The 16520-nt window shown below is 34.8% G+C and overlaps 1 protein-coding gene across 1 annotated transcript in view; it reads left to right on the forward strand.

Annotated features, from left to right (window-relative positions):
* Window positions 1–8807, forward strand: part of LOC135790331 (Kv channel-interacting protein 1) — a 28694-nt gene extending 19887 nt beyond the window's left edge. The window contains exons 2-4 of the mRNA XM_065300526.1: window positions 307–376; window positions 2295–2365; window positions 6271–8807. Of these exons, the coding sequence (XP_065156598.1) occupies window positions 307–376; window positions 2295–2365; window positions 6271–6594 (465 nt within the window). The 3' untranslated portion in view covers window positions 6595–8807. The remainder of the gene's footprint in view (window positions 1–306; window positions 377–2294; window positions 2366–6270) is intronic.
* The last annotated feature ends 7713 nt before the right edge of the window (window positions 8808–16520 follow it).

Raw genomic sequence — 16520 nt, forward strand, 5'->3', positions numbered from 1 at the left:
GAAGAACAGAGGACGACAAAAACCAACACGATTCTGAAAGTAGTCAGGACTTTCGGACAAGCGCAAAAAGCTCTGCAGGATCTATAAAGTTTAGCTGCGCATTTTTATTCGTTTCTTTTATTAAAAAGAGTAAATTCCTGTTTTGTACTGATATGTCAGATCTGATTACAAAATACGTTGTTTGTATTCTGCTATTGATATTATTCTAAAGCCATAGAAATAGAAAATCTACATAATAAGATTAAATCTAAACCAATACAATATCAATTTCAATGGGTATTAATTTATTTCATTTTTTTGTTACAGGAATGTCCGGAAGGAGTCGTTCATGAAGATTCCTTCAAAGAAATATATTCCAAATTTTTCCCACACGGAAGTAAGTAATTTACAATGTTTATTATTTGGTTTATGATGTTTTACATAGCGATTTGACCGTAAAAGCTTTAATTATATTAATATTATTATTGAAAATAAAATATATTTGCATATAAATGAGACAAAATTGAACATATTAAGCTTGTCACTGTTGGAATATTGCGCGTGTGCGGTTCGGAGCTCAACGAATTTAATTAATTATGCGGAGCTTTCATTGAAACTTTGCGGTGCCCGCCCGAAACGTGTTCGAATTTCGAATCGAGCATAAAGTCCAGTTTGACAATTAAAATCAGCAATGGAAAGCAGCATCGAGCGGTGGATGTTAAACGAAGCTATAAATATTGTATTTCGGTTTGATTCAATTTTGCACTTGACATCACTTTAAATATGCAATATTTTCGATATTTTTAGCTATTTTGCATTCACTTTTAAGCAGTAAAGTTTTTACAAGCTGAACCTGTAAACTAGAAATTGTAAGAAACATAAATATTAGTTCGTATCGCGATCGTAAATCTTAACAGGGTAAAACTTCTATTCCGGTTGGGTGGAAAATATTATTTTGCTTTCTCGAGAGCGTGCTGCTAGTTTCGATAATAAATGGTTGCGCATGGGTGATATTGATAAAATTATTGGAATTGCCAAAGTTTTTTTTCTATCTAATCAGCAGTGAATTAGATATTAACTTGGCAGGTAGGATACTGCGTCAACAAAACAGAAAACATTAAAAAGTGGGTTGGGAATTGTTTTCATTCTTTGTTTTCCTTTATATTACAAGAAATTCAGGCGACAGAAAGAGCTTATTATTATTTTTACTAATATTATAATAATTTAACTTCAAAATTACTTAATTGTTAATGCTTACTTTCTCGTTAAGTAGAATAATAAATATTATTGCAATAAATGCAGAAAATAAATAAACGCTATCGTTTTTTTCTGCGTTTCTTCGCTTATTTTGATGTTGCTCCCTTCGGGGGCTGGGTGACAGCAATAAAACAAAATAATAACAATAAAAAGTCGTCTCATCTATCATCTATCACGAGCGAAGAGGCGTACGAAAACGAAATGGCTCGCGACGCACGATTGGATTGAACCGGCGAATAAATCACCGGAAAATTCGTCCGAAATATGGACGTCGACCAACCAGCAATACAAAACACACTGTTAGGTTTATGGGAAGGTATGACAGAAGGGATGTTAGGTTCAAGTTATTTATGATGGTATATTTTGCACATTACCCAAAGTTTGACCCAAAATGTAAAGTGATTATTTTTCTTTAACATACAAAAATGATCCTAACATGTTTAACTTAAAACTTTCTCCTATTTGATAGCAGTTTGAACAATATTTCCTTTTCAATTCATGGATATTTTTAGCCTACTACAAAAGCTATGTTTTTTCGTCCTTTCAATGCTTTGTACAAGTTTGTTTATTGTTTAACCTAGTATGCTTTGTTACCTGTTTGGATAAAAAGCAGCACGTGAATAATTGCAGGGTATACAATGTTTCTTGTGCGACAATTCAAGCATTCCCGCCATTAGCGCACGAGAAAGTTTGCTGCTTTTGCATTGTGCATTGTTTTCGGCCTTCCTGTGCCGTGCGCTTAGATACACACCGTAATAAACATCACAATCGGGGGACATTTCACGTTTCACGTGTGCATTATGTAAGCGAGCGGCATTCCGGCTTTCCCATCGTGTAGAAAATCGCGTGCGAGCTTTTTGCACTTTCACGGCCGTGACATTTTGCGATTTGAACGTGTTGGATGATTGCGATCGCAAACCAATTGTGGAATATTGTCAAAACAGTGCTGGTATCATTTGAATTTCAGTACAAAACTTCTGTACATAAAAATGTATTAATACGTATGCATAATATGTAATTTGTTTTTTGGTGGTCTAATGGTGTTTTTTTTCTTTTAGATTCAAGTTTATATGCGCATTACGTGTTCAAAGCCTTCGATGTAAACTGCAACGGGGCAATTAGTTTCAGGGTAAGTAAAGAACCATGAAATTTAAAGAAAAAAATTGTTTGTTTTTAAATGATTATGTTTTATGTTGTCATTTTGAGGTTACGTTGAGGTTAGGTTAAAGTTTATGAGGTTATGATGTTTATTAATCTGTGAATGCGTGGGGCAGTGGAATTGCGCCCAAAAATATATACGTTGGCTGGTGCCAGTACAGCCATAACTAATCCGGTGAGATATTTATGTTCCATTCCGACTCAACTTAGTTGGATTGGTTGGATTGGTAAAGCCGCAGATGGGCGAGTTGGCGATGCGAGAACGAGAACGAAAACCGAACGGATTTCGGGCGATTACCAAACGCTGCTCTGCTCATGTTTAAATTAAAGTTGCAACGATTAAATTCTGCTATTTCTAATCATAACCGCATGGAAATTTTAGAACTCAAATTGGAAATAATGCAAATCAAGAAAATTTCAATTGTATTTTGATTTTTGATTAATATCTCGTAAACTAAAAGAGATATTTAAGATCTGATCGCAGCGTCTTAATCTACGGACTATTCTCTATAAGAGAGGATAGTTAAAACGGAAATCTGAGAGATGAAATTTTAAGACTTAAGAAAAAAATTGCCAAGGGGGGGTGCTTGATACTTTTTTTCGACGATTTTTGAAAATTCATATCTCTTAAACTATAAGCGACAGCAACCAACAAATTACTGATTATGAAAGATTGGAAAATTCTGTATCAGATAAAAATATAAAATAATTATATTTCCAACAGTAAAAGGTAAAAAAACGCCACTAAAAGTACTAAAAAGTGACATTTTTCAATTTTTGCCCATTTTATTCAATCGCGAATATCTCGTAAACTAAAAGAGATATTTAGGATCTGATCGCAGCGTCTTAATCTACGCACTTTTCTCTATAAGATAGGACAGTTAAAATGGAAATCTGAGAGATGAAATTTTCATTCTTAAGAAAAAATTGCCAAGGGGGGGTGCTTGATACTTTTTTTCGACGATTTTCAATAATTCATATCTCTTAAACTAAAAGAGATAGCTACCAACGAATTATTGATTATGAAAGATTGGAAAATTCTCTATCAGATAAAAATAGAAAATAATTATATTTCCAACAGTAAAAGGTAAAAAAACGCCACTAAAAGTACTAAAAAGTGACATTTTTCAATTTTTGCCCATTTTATTCAATCGCGAATATCTCGCAAACTAAAAGAGATATTTAAGATCTGATCGAAGCGTCTTAATCTACGGACTTTTCTCTATAAGATAGGACAGTTAAAACGGAAATCTGAGAGATGAAATTTTAAGACTTAAGAAAAAAATTGCCAAGGGGGGGTGCTTGATACTTTTTTTCGACGATTTACAAAAATTCATATCTCTTAAACTAAAAGAGATAGCTACCAACGAATTATTGATTATGAAAGATTGGAAAATTCTCTATCAGATAAAAATAGAAAATAATTATATTTCCAACAGTAAAAGGTAAAAAAACGCCACTAAAAGTACTAAAAAGTGACATTTTTCAATTTTTGCCCATTTTATTCAATCGCGAATATCTCGTAAACTAAAAGAGATAGAAAGGAACGAATCGCAGAGTCTTAATCTACGGACAACTCTCTATAAGATCTACAGGATACCGCTCGGTACATTCGCTCTCAATCAATCCCGTTTGTGATGCCCTCGTTTAGCCACTTGTTACTTAATATACTATTACACTTAATGCCAATTTTATAATAAATAAATTCTCCAGATAAAAATAGAAAATAATTATCATATTTTTGCCCATTTTATTCAATCGCGAATATCTGATACTATTTTCGTCTGATTCTCTCGCAGTGCAGTGTTCAGAAGGTTTTACTTCAACCGCGTGTGAACTGAACACATAATTTTTTTTGTCAATATATAAAAAAGGTTCAATTCTAAATTCGTAACTGCTGAGTTGCTAAATTAAACCACCACTCATACAAAATGTAGTACGATGTATGAGGTGGAGAGAACAACACTTGACGTTGCGCCACCCCCAATGCACTCTCGTTGTGCATTCTTCACTTTTCAACTCCACTCCACAGTGAAACGGCAAGTGTCAGCAGACAGGGGCTTAAAATAGAGCTGTGCTTTCAGCCAGCTTTCGTAATTATCAATATACGCGAGAGTGACAATTGTATGACTTGCAAATACAGGTTGCACAGAAAATATCGATAACAAATATTTCAAATTGTTATTTTAAATTGAAAGCTTTAACGGGAATTAGCGATAGCAGTGAATAAGATGAGAAGAGATAGTGGAGAAGTTTGTACATGTAGTCTACCCGCAAAAACTGGTGGGGGAAGCTACAAATTGTTCGCCGCGCGCGAGTGTGCGTACTGTGGGTACTTGTAAATATAATTAAGAGTGGCAGGAAGAGTTTGGGTCACCAGGTGTACGACCCGAACGCGGTCAGTTGCCCTTGTAGACTTTCATGATATAATTCAAATACGTAATATATAATTTCGTAATCTCTACGCCTGCACAATTTATTCCTGCAGTTACAAAACATTATAAGCATTAAAACAAAGTTTGACATGTGTCACGGTTACTTCTAGTTCAAATACTTGGCACAGTGAATATAGTCGGTTGTGCACTGTTTAGAACAATGCGAGGACCTCTCCCGTCTGCGTGCCTTTGTTTTGTGCGCTTTCAATCTCATCAACCCCTTTTGCGTCCGCACTGCCCGCAATTTATCGCCGCACACTACGCACTGCGATCACTATTATTAACTCCGAGAAGTCTAGACTGAACACTCTGAACAACGGAAACACCCAACTAAAAGTAAAAGGGTTGTATTAATCAGATGACACAATGGAATTGATTTGGGAAAGGAAAAAAAATACAGAACACAGTAAATCTTTTTGTTACGTTGTGATTATATCTAAAACGTTGCGCTTCTTGGCGATAAGAGATAAAAAAATAGTGAGGGGTAGCTGGTTGCGTGCTGGAACTCTTTCCAATTTTCGTGATCATGATCGTGACCCATATTTTAGTGATATTACTCTGTTATGTGTATATATCAATTTTTTTTCTTATCTAAACTACGAATAATTAGATTTATGCATTAAATGATAATGAAAACACTAGAGCAACACAGAGCTACAAAATTTAACCTCAAAATTAATTTTCTATGAAAATTTATAAAGAATGTGTTAGTATGCTGTGGAGCGAAACAATCATCATTTCTTTTGACCCGTTTGTTTGCGAAATGGTCGCGTCGAAAATTGCGTGCGCGAGTTTAATCTATTTCGTCTATTCGCGTGCGTCCTGCCCCCGCGCGCCGGAAATTGTCGGTCTGTCCTCCGTGTCCTCCTCTCGATACAGTGTCCAATTTATATTATTATTATTATGCAGCGTAATATCCGCCTCGCGCGCGACTCGACTGAACACTGGACGGCCATTTTTCGCGGAGTAAACGCGTTTTAAACATTTATAAAGGAAAAATTGCAGAACCGAATTAAACTGCGTAATTGAATTAGAATTTGCATGTCAAGGTTATTGCAGTTGATGTGCTTCAGCGTTTCAAAACGCTTTTTGAATCAAAAAAGAAGAAAAAACAGAAAAGTTGCGAGTGTGCGGAAATGATGTGAAATTTCCCGTTTGAGAGTTGAAATTGTCATCCTGGCGAGACGTTCGGCGTCGTTAAGCTCGTGCAGAGATGCAACCGCGTTAAACTTCTTAATCAGTTTTATTGCCGACAATTCCACCATCAACACCATGAGAAATGAGAACGAAGAGATTTTCCACACTCAACATGAAAAAGTGTTTAAACACACGTAATCTGCGATTTAAACACTGATAATTAATGTGACATATGACATAACATACTTTTTGTCCTCCACATCAAGTTTTGTGACAAATATTGATGGAATATTTGTTCTTATAGGATTTACTGGTGACATTATCAACACTGCTGAGAGGCTCTGTGTACGAGCGACTCCGATGGACATTTAAATTGTACGACGTGAACGGGGACGGCTGCATCAGCCGCGCCGAACTATCGGAAGTGGTGTCAGCGGTGCACGAGCTGATGGGCCGCCGCGCGCACCAGGTGGAAGACGATCGGAAGGCGCGCGAGCAGATTGATCGCGTCTTCCGGAAGCTGGACCTCAATCAGGACGGCGTCATTACAATTGAGGAGTTCATGGAGTCGTGCCTCAAGGACGACGTGATCACCAGGTCGCTGCAGATGTTTGACGCGGTGCTATGATGCGCTCACGCGCACCCCTCACCCCCGCCAGCTCATCCATCCATCATTCTCGTCGACATTCTGATTTTCGCGATGTTTACTCTTCATCAACGACCTACTCTTATGCATTCACTGTGGATTAATCTAAATCTAAACTGGATAAAGACTTAAGGACTCACTTAAGATAATTTAGTGTTTAAGAGGAGCGGAAGCAGTACAATGGCGGCGAGGACGAGTTAGTTGCTTTAATTCGACCGGACTTGTAAATTGGATACCTACTAGTCGTTTTGTTGATGCTTGTAATTTCCAAAGATAAATGTGTAAGTGTACAAGTATACACGCATTTTCAGTTTGGAGTTTACAGTTTGATATTTACATTTATTTTGGTTATTTTTAAAACTTTAATCAAGAAACATCCAAAATTTCTATAAAAATTTGTTTCTACGCCTAAAAATGTGATTTTTTAAAGAGTTTTGTTGTAAATTTGTAAATCAAACTATAAACTCTTACGTAAGCGTTAAATATTCGAGTGATAGTTTTAAGTTTTAAGTTTTTATGAGGTACGTGTTAACAAAACAGCCAAATAACTGATTAATCTAAGAAACTTTCACTTTGGAACCTTAAGAAAATCATCCAGTTATATGAAATATATTTTCCTATCACGTTTATTTGCTTGATTCGCTTGAAATAAAAGCAAAAACAACTGAAAATGTATTTAGCACGTAACTTTCGATCAATAGTGAGACTTTTGTACAATTTTTCTTGGAATTTATTAACAATTAACAAAAAACGCTAAAACTTGCCACCGCGTCCATACAAAATTTACTCATGAAATCACTGAAATGCATTTATATTATTACGCGACACAGAAAAAAGCAAACACAGTGAAACCAGAAGCCTTTCCCATTGACTATTCGTACTCGTTGAGCATGTACAGGGTGTGTATACAAAGGTTATAACTTGGTTGAATATTTTAATAACTTATACTCTTCACACTGAAAGTCCTTCCTCACTGTAACGAAGAACACCCTGTATGTTTGCCATCGTCCATTAGCGCGGCTTGAGACACAGGCACCAAAGACGTTTAAGATTTAAATAAATAAAACTTTAAATATATTGAACTCGTAAAGCGTAATTTTACTAAAAACCAAAATAAACCAAACAAACACGTAATTTTACGGATAAAATCTGTATGTTTAGCTTTAAATGCAGGGTAATAACACGAGACGAAAAAAAAAACAATTAATTAAACAATACATTAAGTCTGGCAAAGATATTGATGGACAATGAAATGATATCCACAACAAATATACTGTGGTCAGCAATATTGACGATGTACAATGGCAGAGAAGTTATATCACTAAGAGTGTATAACTCTTTTTGACATACTTCTTTTATTTATTATGTTTTTTGGTTAAAAATTAAATTTTTATTCATGCGAGGTTTAACCTTATGAGAGGAATATGTATAGTTATGGCGTACTTGGGTTAGAAAAGCAATAATTCAACAAAAACAGCCAAAACCTCTTCCATAAAACAAGAAATGTTTAGCGAAAACAAATGTAATTCCATATTATTGTCAATTGTGTTTGAATTGAAGATGTTTGAACGTTGAATGACAATCGAAAAGTGCAAATATTGAACACAAACGAAACGAAAAACAAACAAAAGAACGATTCAGACATGGTGCAGCAACCGTAGTGATGTGAGCAACCCTCTCTTAACTTACCCTGACATAGATACACGTGTTGTCGAGGTGAACGAAGAAGTACATGTTGTGTAATTCATCGTTTCGTATCGCTCTCTATCTCTGGTTTGACGAAATTCTTAATTATTCCTCTTCATGTAGCATGTAATGTTAGCGGATGACGCAGTGAAAATACTTATGACTTATGAATAGATAAATTAATATACATATAAATTTGTAATTGTGACATTATTGAGTATACATGTAGATTCTGATCGATGCCGAATGTTAGAAAATTTGAGTGGAGCGTACAACACATTTAAAATTTTTAAAAATTACAAAACATACAGAAACAGATAGTTGTTGATTGATTGAGTGATTGGTCGAGATATGTGAATATACGATTCGATTATTGAATTATAAGCTAAATGAGGTTTAATTATTATACTATATGATTATATTGATTATTATTCATTATTATTGTTATTTATCTTTAATTATGAATAAATTGTTATACGGTGTCAATAAAATTCAGTGTTTTACTTAAATGCTGTATTTATTTGTCTATTGCACCTTCTGCATTACTACATTGAAAGTATCAGTGTTTATAAACAAACAAGTTTTCTTATCTCTTGCAATTTTTGTGCTATCGCCACGCGGTTGGCTTGCGTACCACGTCAGTCTCATTTTGGTCGTCGGGTGACCTGCACGCACATTTTCTTCACAATAATTGGAGATCGTTAATTTCTCCTCGCGTAGTTACCTAATATTTTTAAATGCTTCTTCGATTGTGCGCGAGTGATGTGCGGCGTTCGTTAAAGGCGGATTGTACATACACGGAGGTAAAACGTGAGTGATGTTCCGTCGGCCGTCGAATACTCTTTTTGTATTATACGCGTATTTCATCGTTTTAACAATGTGCATAGTGAAGGTACTTACAATTTAGTGGTTATGACAAAAGCGCAAAAATTTATTTTGCATCAAGGTATGTTCTCACATTTCTTAACCCATATGAAAATTAAATAAAATCAAATTTGCATTACGTATTTGACACATTGTTTCGCTTTCGTTTCGTGTAAAATTTAAAAGATTAAGATTGTCGCGTGCCGTCGGCTGCGTTCCTGATCCGGGCTGGTCGCTAGTTGTTTTACACGATTTAAAATAAAATTCTGCTTTGTGCTTTATTGTTGTAGTAATTAACCTATCACTTTTCCTAGATAATACAATTTCATCTTAAATGTTCTATTTATATATTTTGTCACTCTTTCACTTTTCTTTGATTTCCAATGCAAACATTTTGATTTTTTTAAATTCCTAATGGTTTTCTTCTTATATTATTTTGTTATTGTTGCTGCATTGTAGTTTTTTTCGTATAACACGCGAACGCGGGGTTAAAATTAGTTAGAATTAATATTCCTAGATGGAGAATTTAATTTTGTATCTCCCTGTATAGAAAGTTATTGCGAGAAAATTCCGTAACGCGAGTTATATTGCAAGTTGTGTGTGTGTGCCGTAGTTCTCGTTGCGCTAGGAATTATAGTTTTTTTTCGTATAACACATGAACGCGGTGTTACATTTATTTCTAAATAATATTACTTGATGGTGAATTTAATTCTGTATCTCTCTGTATAGAAATTTATTGCGAGAAAATTCCGTAACGCGAGTTATATTGAAAGTTGTGTGTATGTGCCGTAGTACTCGTTGCGCTAGGAATTGTAGTTTTTTTAGTATAACACGCAAACGCGGTGTTACAAATAGTTCGAAATAATTTTCTTATATGGAAAATTTAATTCTGTATCTCATTGTATAGAAATTTATTGAGAGAAAATTTCGTAACGCGAGTTATATTGAAAGTTGTGTGTGTGCGCCGTAGTACTCGTTGCGCTAGGAATTGTAGTTTTTTAGTATAACACGCGAACGAGGTGTTACAAATAGTTAGAAACAATTTTTCTAGATGGAGAATTTAATTCTGTATCTCCCTGTATAGAAATATATTGCAGGAAAATTCCGTAACGCGAGTTATATTGAGTGTTGTGTGTGTGCGCCGTAGTACTCGTTGCGCTAGAAATTGTAGTTTTTTTCGTATAACACACGAACGCGGTGTTACATTTATTTCGACATAATTTTACTAGATGGTGAATTAAATTCTGTATTTCCCTGTATAGAAATTTATTGCGAGAAAATTCTGTAACGCGACTTATATTGAAAATTGGGTGTGTGCGCCGTAGTACTCGTTGCGCTAGGAATTGTAGTTTTTTTAGTATAACACGCGAACGCGGTGTTACAATTAGTTACAAATAATGTTCCTAGATGGGGAATTTAAATCTGTATCTTCGCGTATAGAAATTTATTGCAAGAAAATTCCGTAACGGGAGTTATCTTGAAAGTTATGTATGTATATTAAGAATTTGAAATCCGTTCTTGTCGTTGCGGTAGAAGTGACTCGTGTTCAGGGCACCGTACGAAGGTAGCGGTAGAAGTGACTCGTGTTCAGGGCACCATACAAAGGTAGCGGTAGAAGTGACTCGTGTTCAGGGCACCGTACGAAGGTAGCGCTAGAAGTGACTCGTGTTCAGGGCACCGTTCGAAGGTAGCGGTAGTGAGTCGTGTTCATGAAATATAAAATATAAATTGTGCTATTCGGAATGGAAAAAAAAACTGGGATAAAAGAGCCGTATCGCCTCTAGTATTTTTTAGTTATGAATTAATTTCACTTCTTATTTTTCCGATTCTAATACTTTCGATTATAGTACTTTATTTTATAGAGAATATTTAAATTAGTAGCGATGTTGTCAATAATTTAATTAACTAACGTATACAGTAAACTTATACGAAGACCCTTAGAAGACAATAAATTATTTATTTGTATTGGTAAATTACAAATTCCTGTTTTTCCTCATCCTTATTGCATTCCAAAACCAATGTATAAGTAAGTAAAAGTAGTTTCGTGTATGTGTGTTACTTCAATATTGTGAATTTTTACTTTTCGTTTGTTTATAAACAACTTTTTTGTTGGACTGAAGTGTATTATCGCGACGTACCTGCCTTGTACCTGGCAACGCGCAGCGCACACGGCAGTCGTTTCACCGCATGGTCCGCGAGCGCGTCTCACAACTAGCCACGCGGTTTCTGACTTCAATTATTCAATTAATCGTCGTGTATTCTTTTCGTCATCAGCAAAATATTCGTAACGAGCATGTGTGGCTGCTTTGTTTGATGAGTTGTGGTGGTTAGAGTGTTCTTAAGTTACAAATAAGTGTCTGTTAATTTCTGCACGAGTTTTCAGATGATAAAATATTTTCCTGGATCTAAAATCTCTTCATCATTGTACTGGTAGGTGTACAATTTCTTTTTCGCGGAAAGTTAAGACGGTTTATATTAAATTGATTATTCCATTTGAGGGATATTAATGTTGCAAATTACAAACACGTGGTAGCATTATTTATCTGAATTCATAGGCCTGTTTCCGAAAATAACATGCATGCGCCGTCGCTTGCTTGCTGATTTGGATGTTTTCCGCCCGATGTTCTATCAATTTATGATGATGCTTGACCCGTCGGTTACCTTATGCAGTTGATGCCATCATCAAATGATAAATATATACACAATAAATTAAAATGTAAGTGTTTTATTCTTGTAGCACCTTTTTTACACAACTTTTTCGATGATTTTCGGGTAAAATCTTTGAATTTATGTTAAAATACAGTTGTTTCGGTATAAATTTCTCTCGTCATGATGTGAATATTGACCATATTTATAGTTTTTAAAATTTTCCTTTTGTTACACCCTGTATATTAGTTTTTGCTAACAGTACGTTGTAAATCGCTTTTATTTGTGAGTTTTGAGTGTCCTTTGTTTTAAACTTGGGATTTTCCTTCTGGAACACCCTGTATGTTCGCTTTTCTTTGTGTCCATAAAAATTTTCCTTCGACTGCGGTTCTAGGGCTTCTTTTTTGCACTCTACTTTTTTTGTAACACCCTGTTTATTAATTTTAGTGTTTATATGTTTTCCTCTTTGATGGTTGAATTTTCTAATTGTGACACCTTGTATAATCCTTTTCCTGCACATCCCTGAAAATTTAGCTTTGATTGTTATTAAAATTTAACTTCTTGCACTTTGAATTTTCTTTTTGTATCGCCCTGTATATTTGTTTCCCAGAGTAACGGAGAAAAACGAGTGATATTTGAGTGTTTATATGTTTTCCTGTATGCACATAAAAATTTTCTTTTGTGACACCCTGTATATTTGTTTCCATTCTCAATCACCTAGAAAATGGACAATTTGCTAATTTCTTTATCCCGGTAGAACATTTTGATGTGATACTTGCTTATATGTGCGCGACGACGCAGGTCGTAAGTTCTGTTTCAATATGGCGGCATGTATTCGGTTGACTTGTAAAATATAAACTTGTATTCTATTGTTAATAAATAAATAGTAAGATATATTGACTTCTTTGATTTGTGTGTTCGCCTTCTATCATTTCAGGAACAGGTCTCTAAGAGCGTTCCCTCTCTCAGCGGATGATCACCACTATAAAAATTGTTAAGGTATCCTGTATGACTTGTGTACTCCTTCTCTCATTTCAGGTACAGGTCAGAACTTGTAAAAATATTTATAAGTGTCTCTTGAGACGACTTAAAACTTAGAAATATTTGAACAAGATCTTATAAGGAATGTCCTTATAAGGAGTTCTCCCACTCGGGGGATGATCCCCCACCATAAAAATTGTTGATATGCCTGATAATTTCGGGGATGAAGCGCAGAGACATCGTAGCTGTAGGTTGGGCCGGGAGCAATGGACGGACCGAAACAGTGGCGACCGTGGACTGTCTTATAACGACACGTGCCAAAAAATTTAAAAATCTGGATCCTCCCCTGTTCTCTTTCTTCTATCACCTCCTCTTCTCTACTCTACTCTCTGTTCTCTTCCTTCTACCGTCTCCAATTCTCTACTACTTGCTTGCTTTCTTATTTATTCTCATATTGCCTTCACTTGTATTTCAATTTCTCTTATATTTCGTTGCAATTCATATATGCAACCCAAATTACACCAGATATTTTTATATTTGAGAAAAATGCCTTCTACACCTGAGATTCGATCCGTGCCTGCTAGCATGTCAGCAGGTGCACGTCTCCACTCGACCACCGAGTGTTTTTATTGTTGTTATTTGATTCTTCTATTTATGTTTCTACTTTTATCATATTTTAAAAACAACAACACAATTCAAGAAACAGTTAGTTATCTTATACCCGCTGCTCACACATAAGACTTATATGCCATATTATTTAAAACTGAAAACGACAAAGAGGGTACCAAAATAAATAAGCGTTCAAGTATAATATTAAATTGTCTTTTATTGAATCCCATACAATCCAGAAAGTACTTTGTAATTTTTTTCTCTTAACGTGTGATGAAACAATTTTCTATAGTTGTGTAACTTCGGTATCATTAACAAGTTACAGCAAATGGTTTCACTACACCATAAATAAAAACAAATACATATCAAAACTAATGAATACGTTAGTTTTAACTTACATTGACGTCACTCACTTAAGTGTTCTTCCGTTAACAACAGACATTTCACATTTGTAAGAATTGATACTTATTTTAACAAATTAACCGTTGAATAAATAAATAATAATACCAATTCAATCGACATATTAGCAAGCGGACAGTATCCGACGGCGGCCACAAATTTTAGAGAAATCACTCAATATCTGATTCTATGCGCGACAATTCAATAATTGTAAGCCACACTCGCTGAAATTCATTGTCGACCATACCACTATCATATTAACATCTCAAGAAACGCGTTTAATAACTATGCAGATAAACTCACGAACAAAACACGTGCTCACGACACCACCGCGCACGACCGACTAAGTAGGAAAGAGAATTGCTAGCAGGCGTAAACATCTAGTTGCCAACCGCGTGGCGATCGCACACAATTTGCAAGCGATAAGAAATTATGTTTGTTTGTAAACACTGACACTTTCAGTGTGGTAGTGCAGTACATTAGAATTGTATTCGTACTATGCATGGAACTAATAATTTCGATTAATATTTAAATGGGAAACCTAATAGATAATTTAATTATACATCGATTATTTTAACTTTTTTTGATAACATTAACCGTTTATACCCTTTACAATTTTAGAGAAAAATGCATTCGTTTTTCGTAGAACTTTTTGTTTCTTGTTCTTCGACCCTGTTCTTCGACCGAAACACATTTTAACAAAATAGTTCGACCCTGTTTTTTGACCGAAAAATATTTTAAGTAAAAAAATTCGACCCTGTTTTTCAATCGAAAAAATTTAAACAAAAAAAATCGACTGAAAAAAATTTAAGAAAAATAAATCGACCAAAAAAATTTTAACAAAATAATTCGACCGGAAAAATGCTTACAAAAATATTCGACCCAAAAAATGTTTACACAAAAATTCGATCGAAAAATGTAAGTAAAAAAGTTCGACCCTGTTTTTCGACCGAAAAAATTTTAACAAAAAAATTCGACTGAAAAAATTTTAAGAAAAATAAATCGACTGAAAAAATTTTAACAAAATAATTCGACCGAAAAAAAGTTTACAAAAATATTCGACCGAAAAAATTTTTACACAAAAATTCGACCGAAAAATTTTAAGTCAAAAAGTTCGACCGATTTTCGACTGAAAAATTTTAATAAAAAAGTTCGACCCTGTGTTTCAACCAAAAAATTTTAAGTAAAAAAGTTCGACCCTGTTTTTCGACTGAAAAATTTTTTAATAAAAAAGTTCGACCCTGTGTTTCGACCAAAAAATTTTAAGTAAAAAAGTTCGACCCTGTTATTCGACCAAAAATGAAAATTAATGGTTGCAATATTCGAAGGCTATTTTAAGACACTTTCAAAGGGTTTATAGTGTTAAAAAGGTATGCATAGCGTTGAGGGTCTCTTAAATTATAACATGAGGTTGAGAAACTTCAAGAAAATCAATTAGTTCAGAAGATACAGGTCGTTTTCCACACAATGTTTTCAAATTTTCATAAAATTGCCAACTTTGGAAGGTAATTTTACGGCACTTACAATCGGTCTAGAGGGTTGAAATAAAATGCATCGTAAAAAGGGTCTCTTGGACTATAATATGGCGTCAAAAAATTTGAAGAAAGTATATTAGTTCAGGAGATACAGGGTGTTTTCTACACCCTGTTTTCAAATTTTTATAAAATTGCTAACTTTTAAAAACCATTTTATGGCACTTCCAAAAGATTTAAAGGGTTGATATGGAATGCATCGTAAAAAGGGGCTCTTGGACTATAATATAGCGTCAAAAAATTTGAAGAAAATAAATTAGCGCAGGAGATACAGGGCGTTTTCCACAAAATGTTTTCAAATTTTTATAAAATTGCTAACTTTCGAAAAATATTTTATGGCACTTCCAAATGGTTTAGAGGGTTGATATAGAATGCATCGTAAAAAGAGTCTCTTGGACTATAATATGGCGCCAAGAAACTGGGAGAAAGTATATTAATTCAGGAGATACAGGGTGTTTTCTACACCATGTTTTCAAATTTTCATAAAATTGCCAACTATTAAAAGGCGTTTTAGGGCACTTCCAAACGGTCTAGAAAGTTGAAATTAAATGCACTGTACAAATGGTATCTTGGACTATAATAGCGCAGAGAATTATTTTGAACACTTAAAGGGAAGCAGGGTTATCAGAGTTTCTAGCTAGTATCTATATTATGCTATAATGCAGGTAAATATACATAGACACGAGAATATTTAGCGATATTGATTTTATTCGGTAAATTGAGCTGACTCCAGTAATGAATTGTTGAGGTACTTACGTGATTAAACTCCATAATTATCGTCGAATGAAAGAATAAACCTTAACGGTTTCACAAAACTTATTACACATGTTGTGGCACACTGTGTGTAATATGATCGTCCACCAAAGTTTAACAATCAGCTGATCGGCAATGTTGCCAGCTGAAGATTTGAGAAGATTTAGAACAAGGCTGGCCAATGGATTTTCCTGGAGGGCCAATTTTTTTAGAATGCGGCAGCACCGGGCCACAGACTATGGCCATTCATACATAAAATATTATACATATACAAAAGTTCCAACTTTGGTTTGTGCGGCGGGCAAATTCAAATGACCTGCCGGGCCACCCCGTGGCCCGCGGGCCTGGGATTGGCCAGCCATGATTTAGAATATAAGTTCAAATACAAAATCCTCAACGTGGTAAGTAATGTGCAAGTCAAAAAAATAGCGTAAGCAT

Source organism: Atheta coriaria, unplaced genomic scaffold, assembly GCF_025399875.1.
Source record: "Atheta coriaria isolate IRGN ID8LTWV9N9 unplaced genomic scaffold, Caltech_Dcor_3.1 hic_scaffold_4_pilon, whole genome shotgun sequence".
NCBI lineage: Eukaryota > Metazoa > Arthropoda > Insecta > Coleoptera > Staphylinidae > Dalotia > Dalotia coriaria.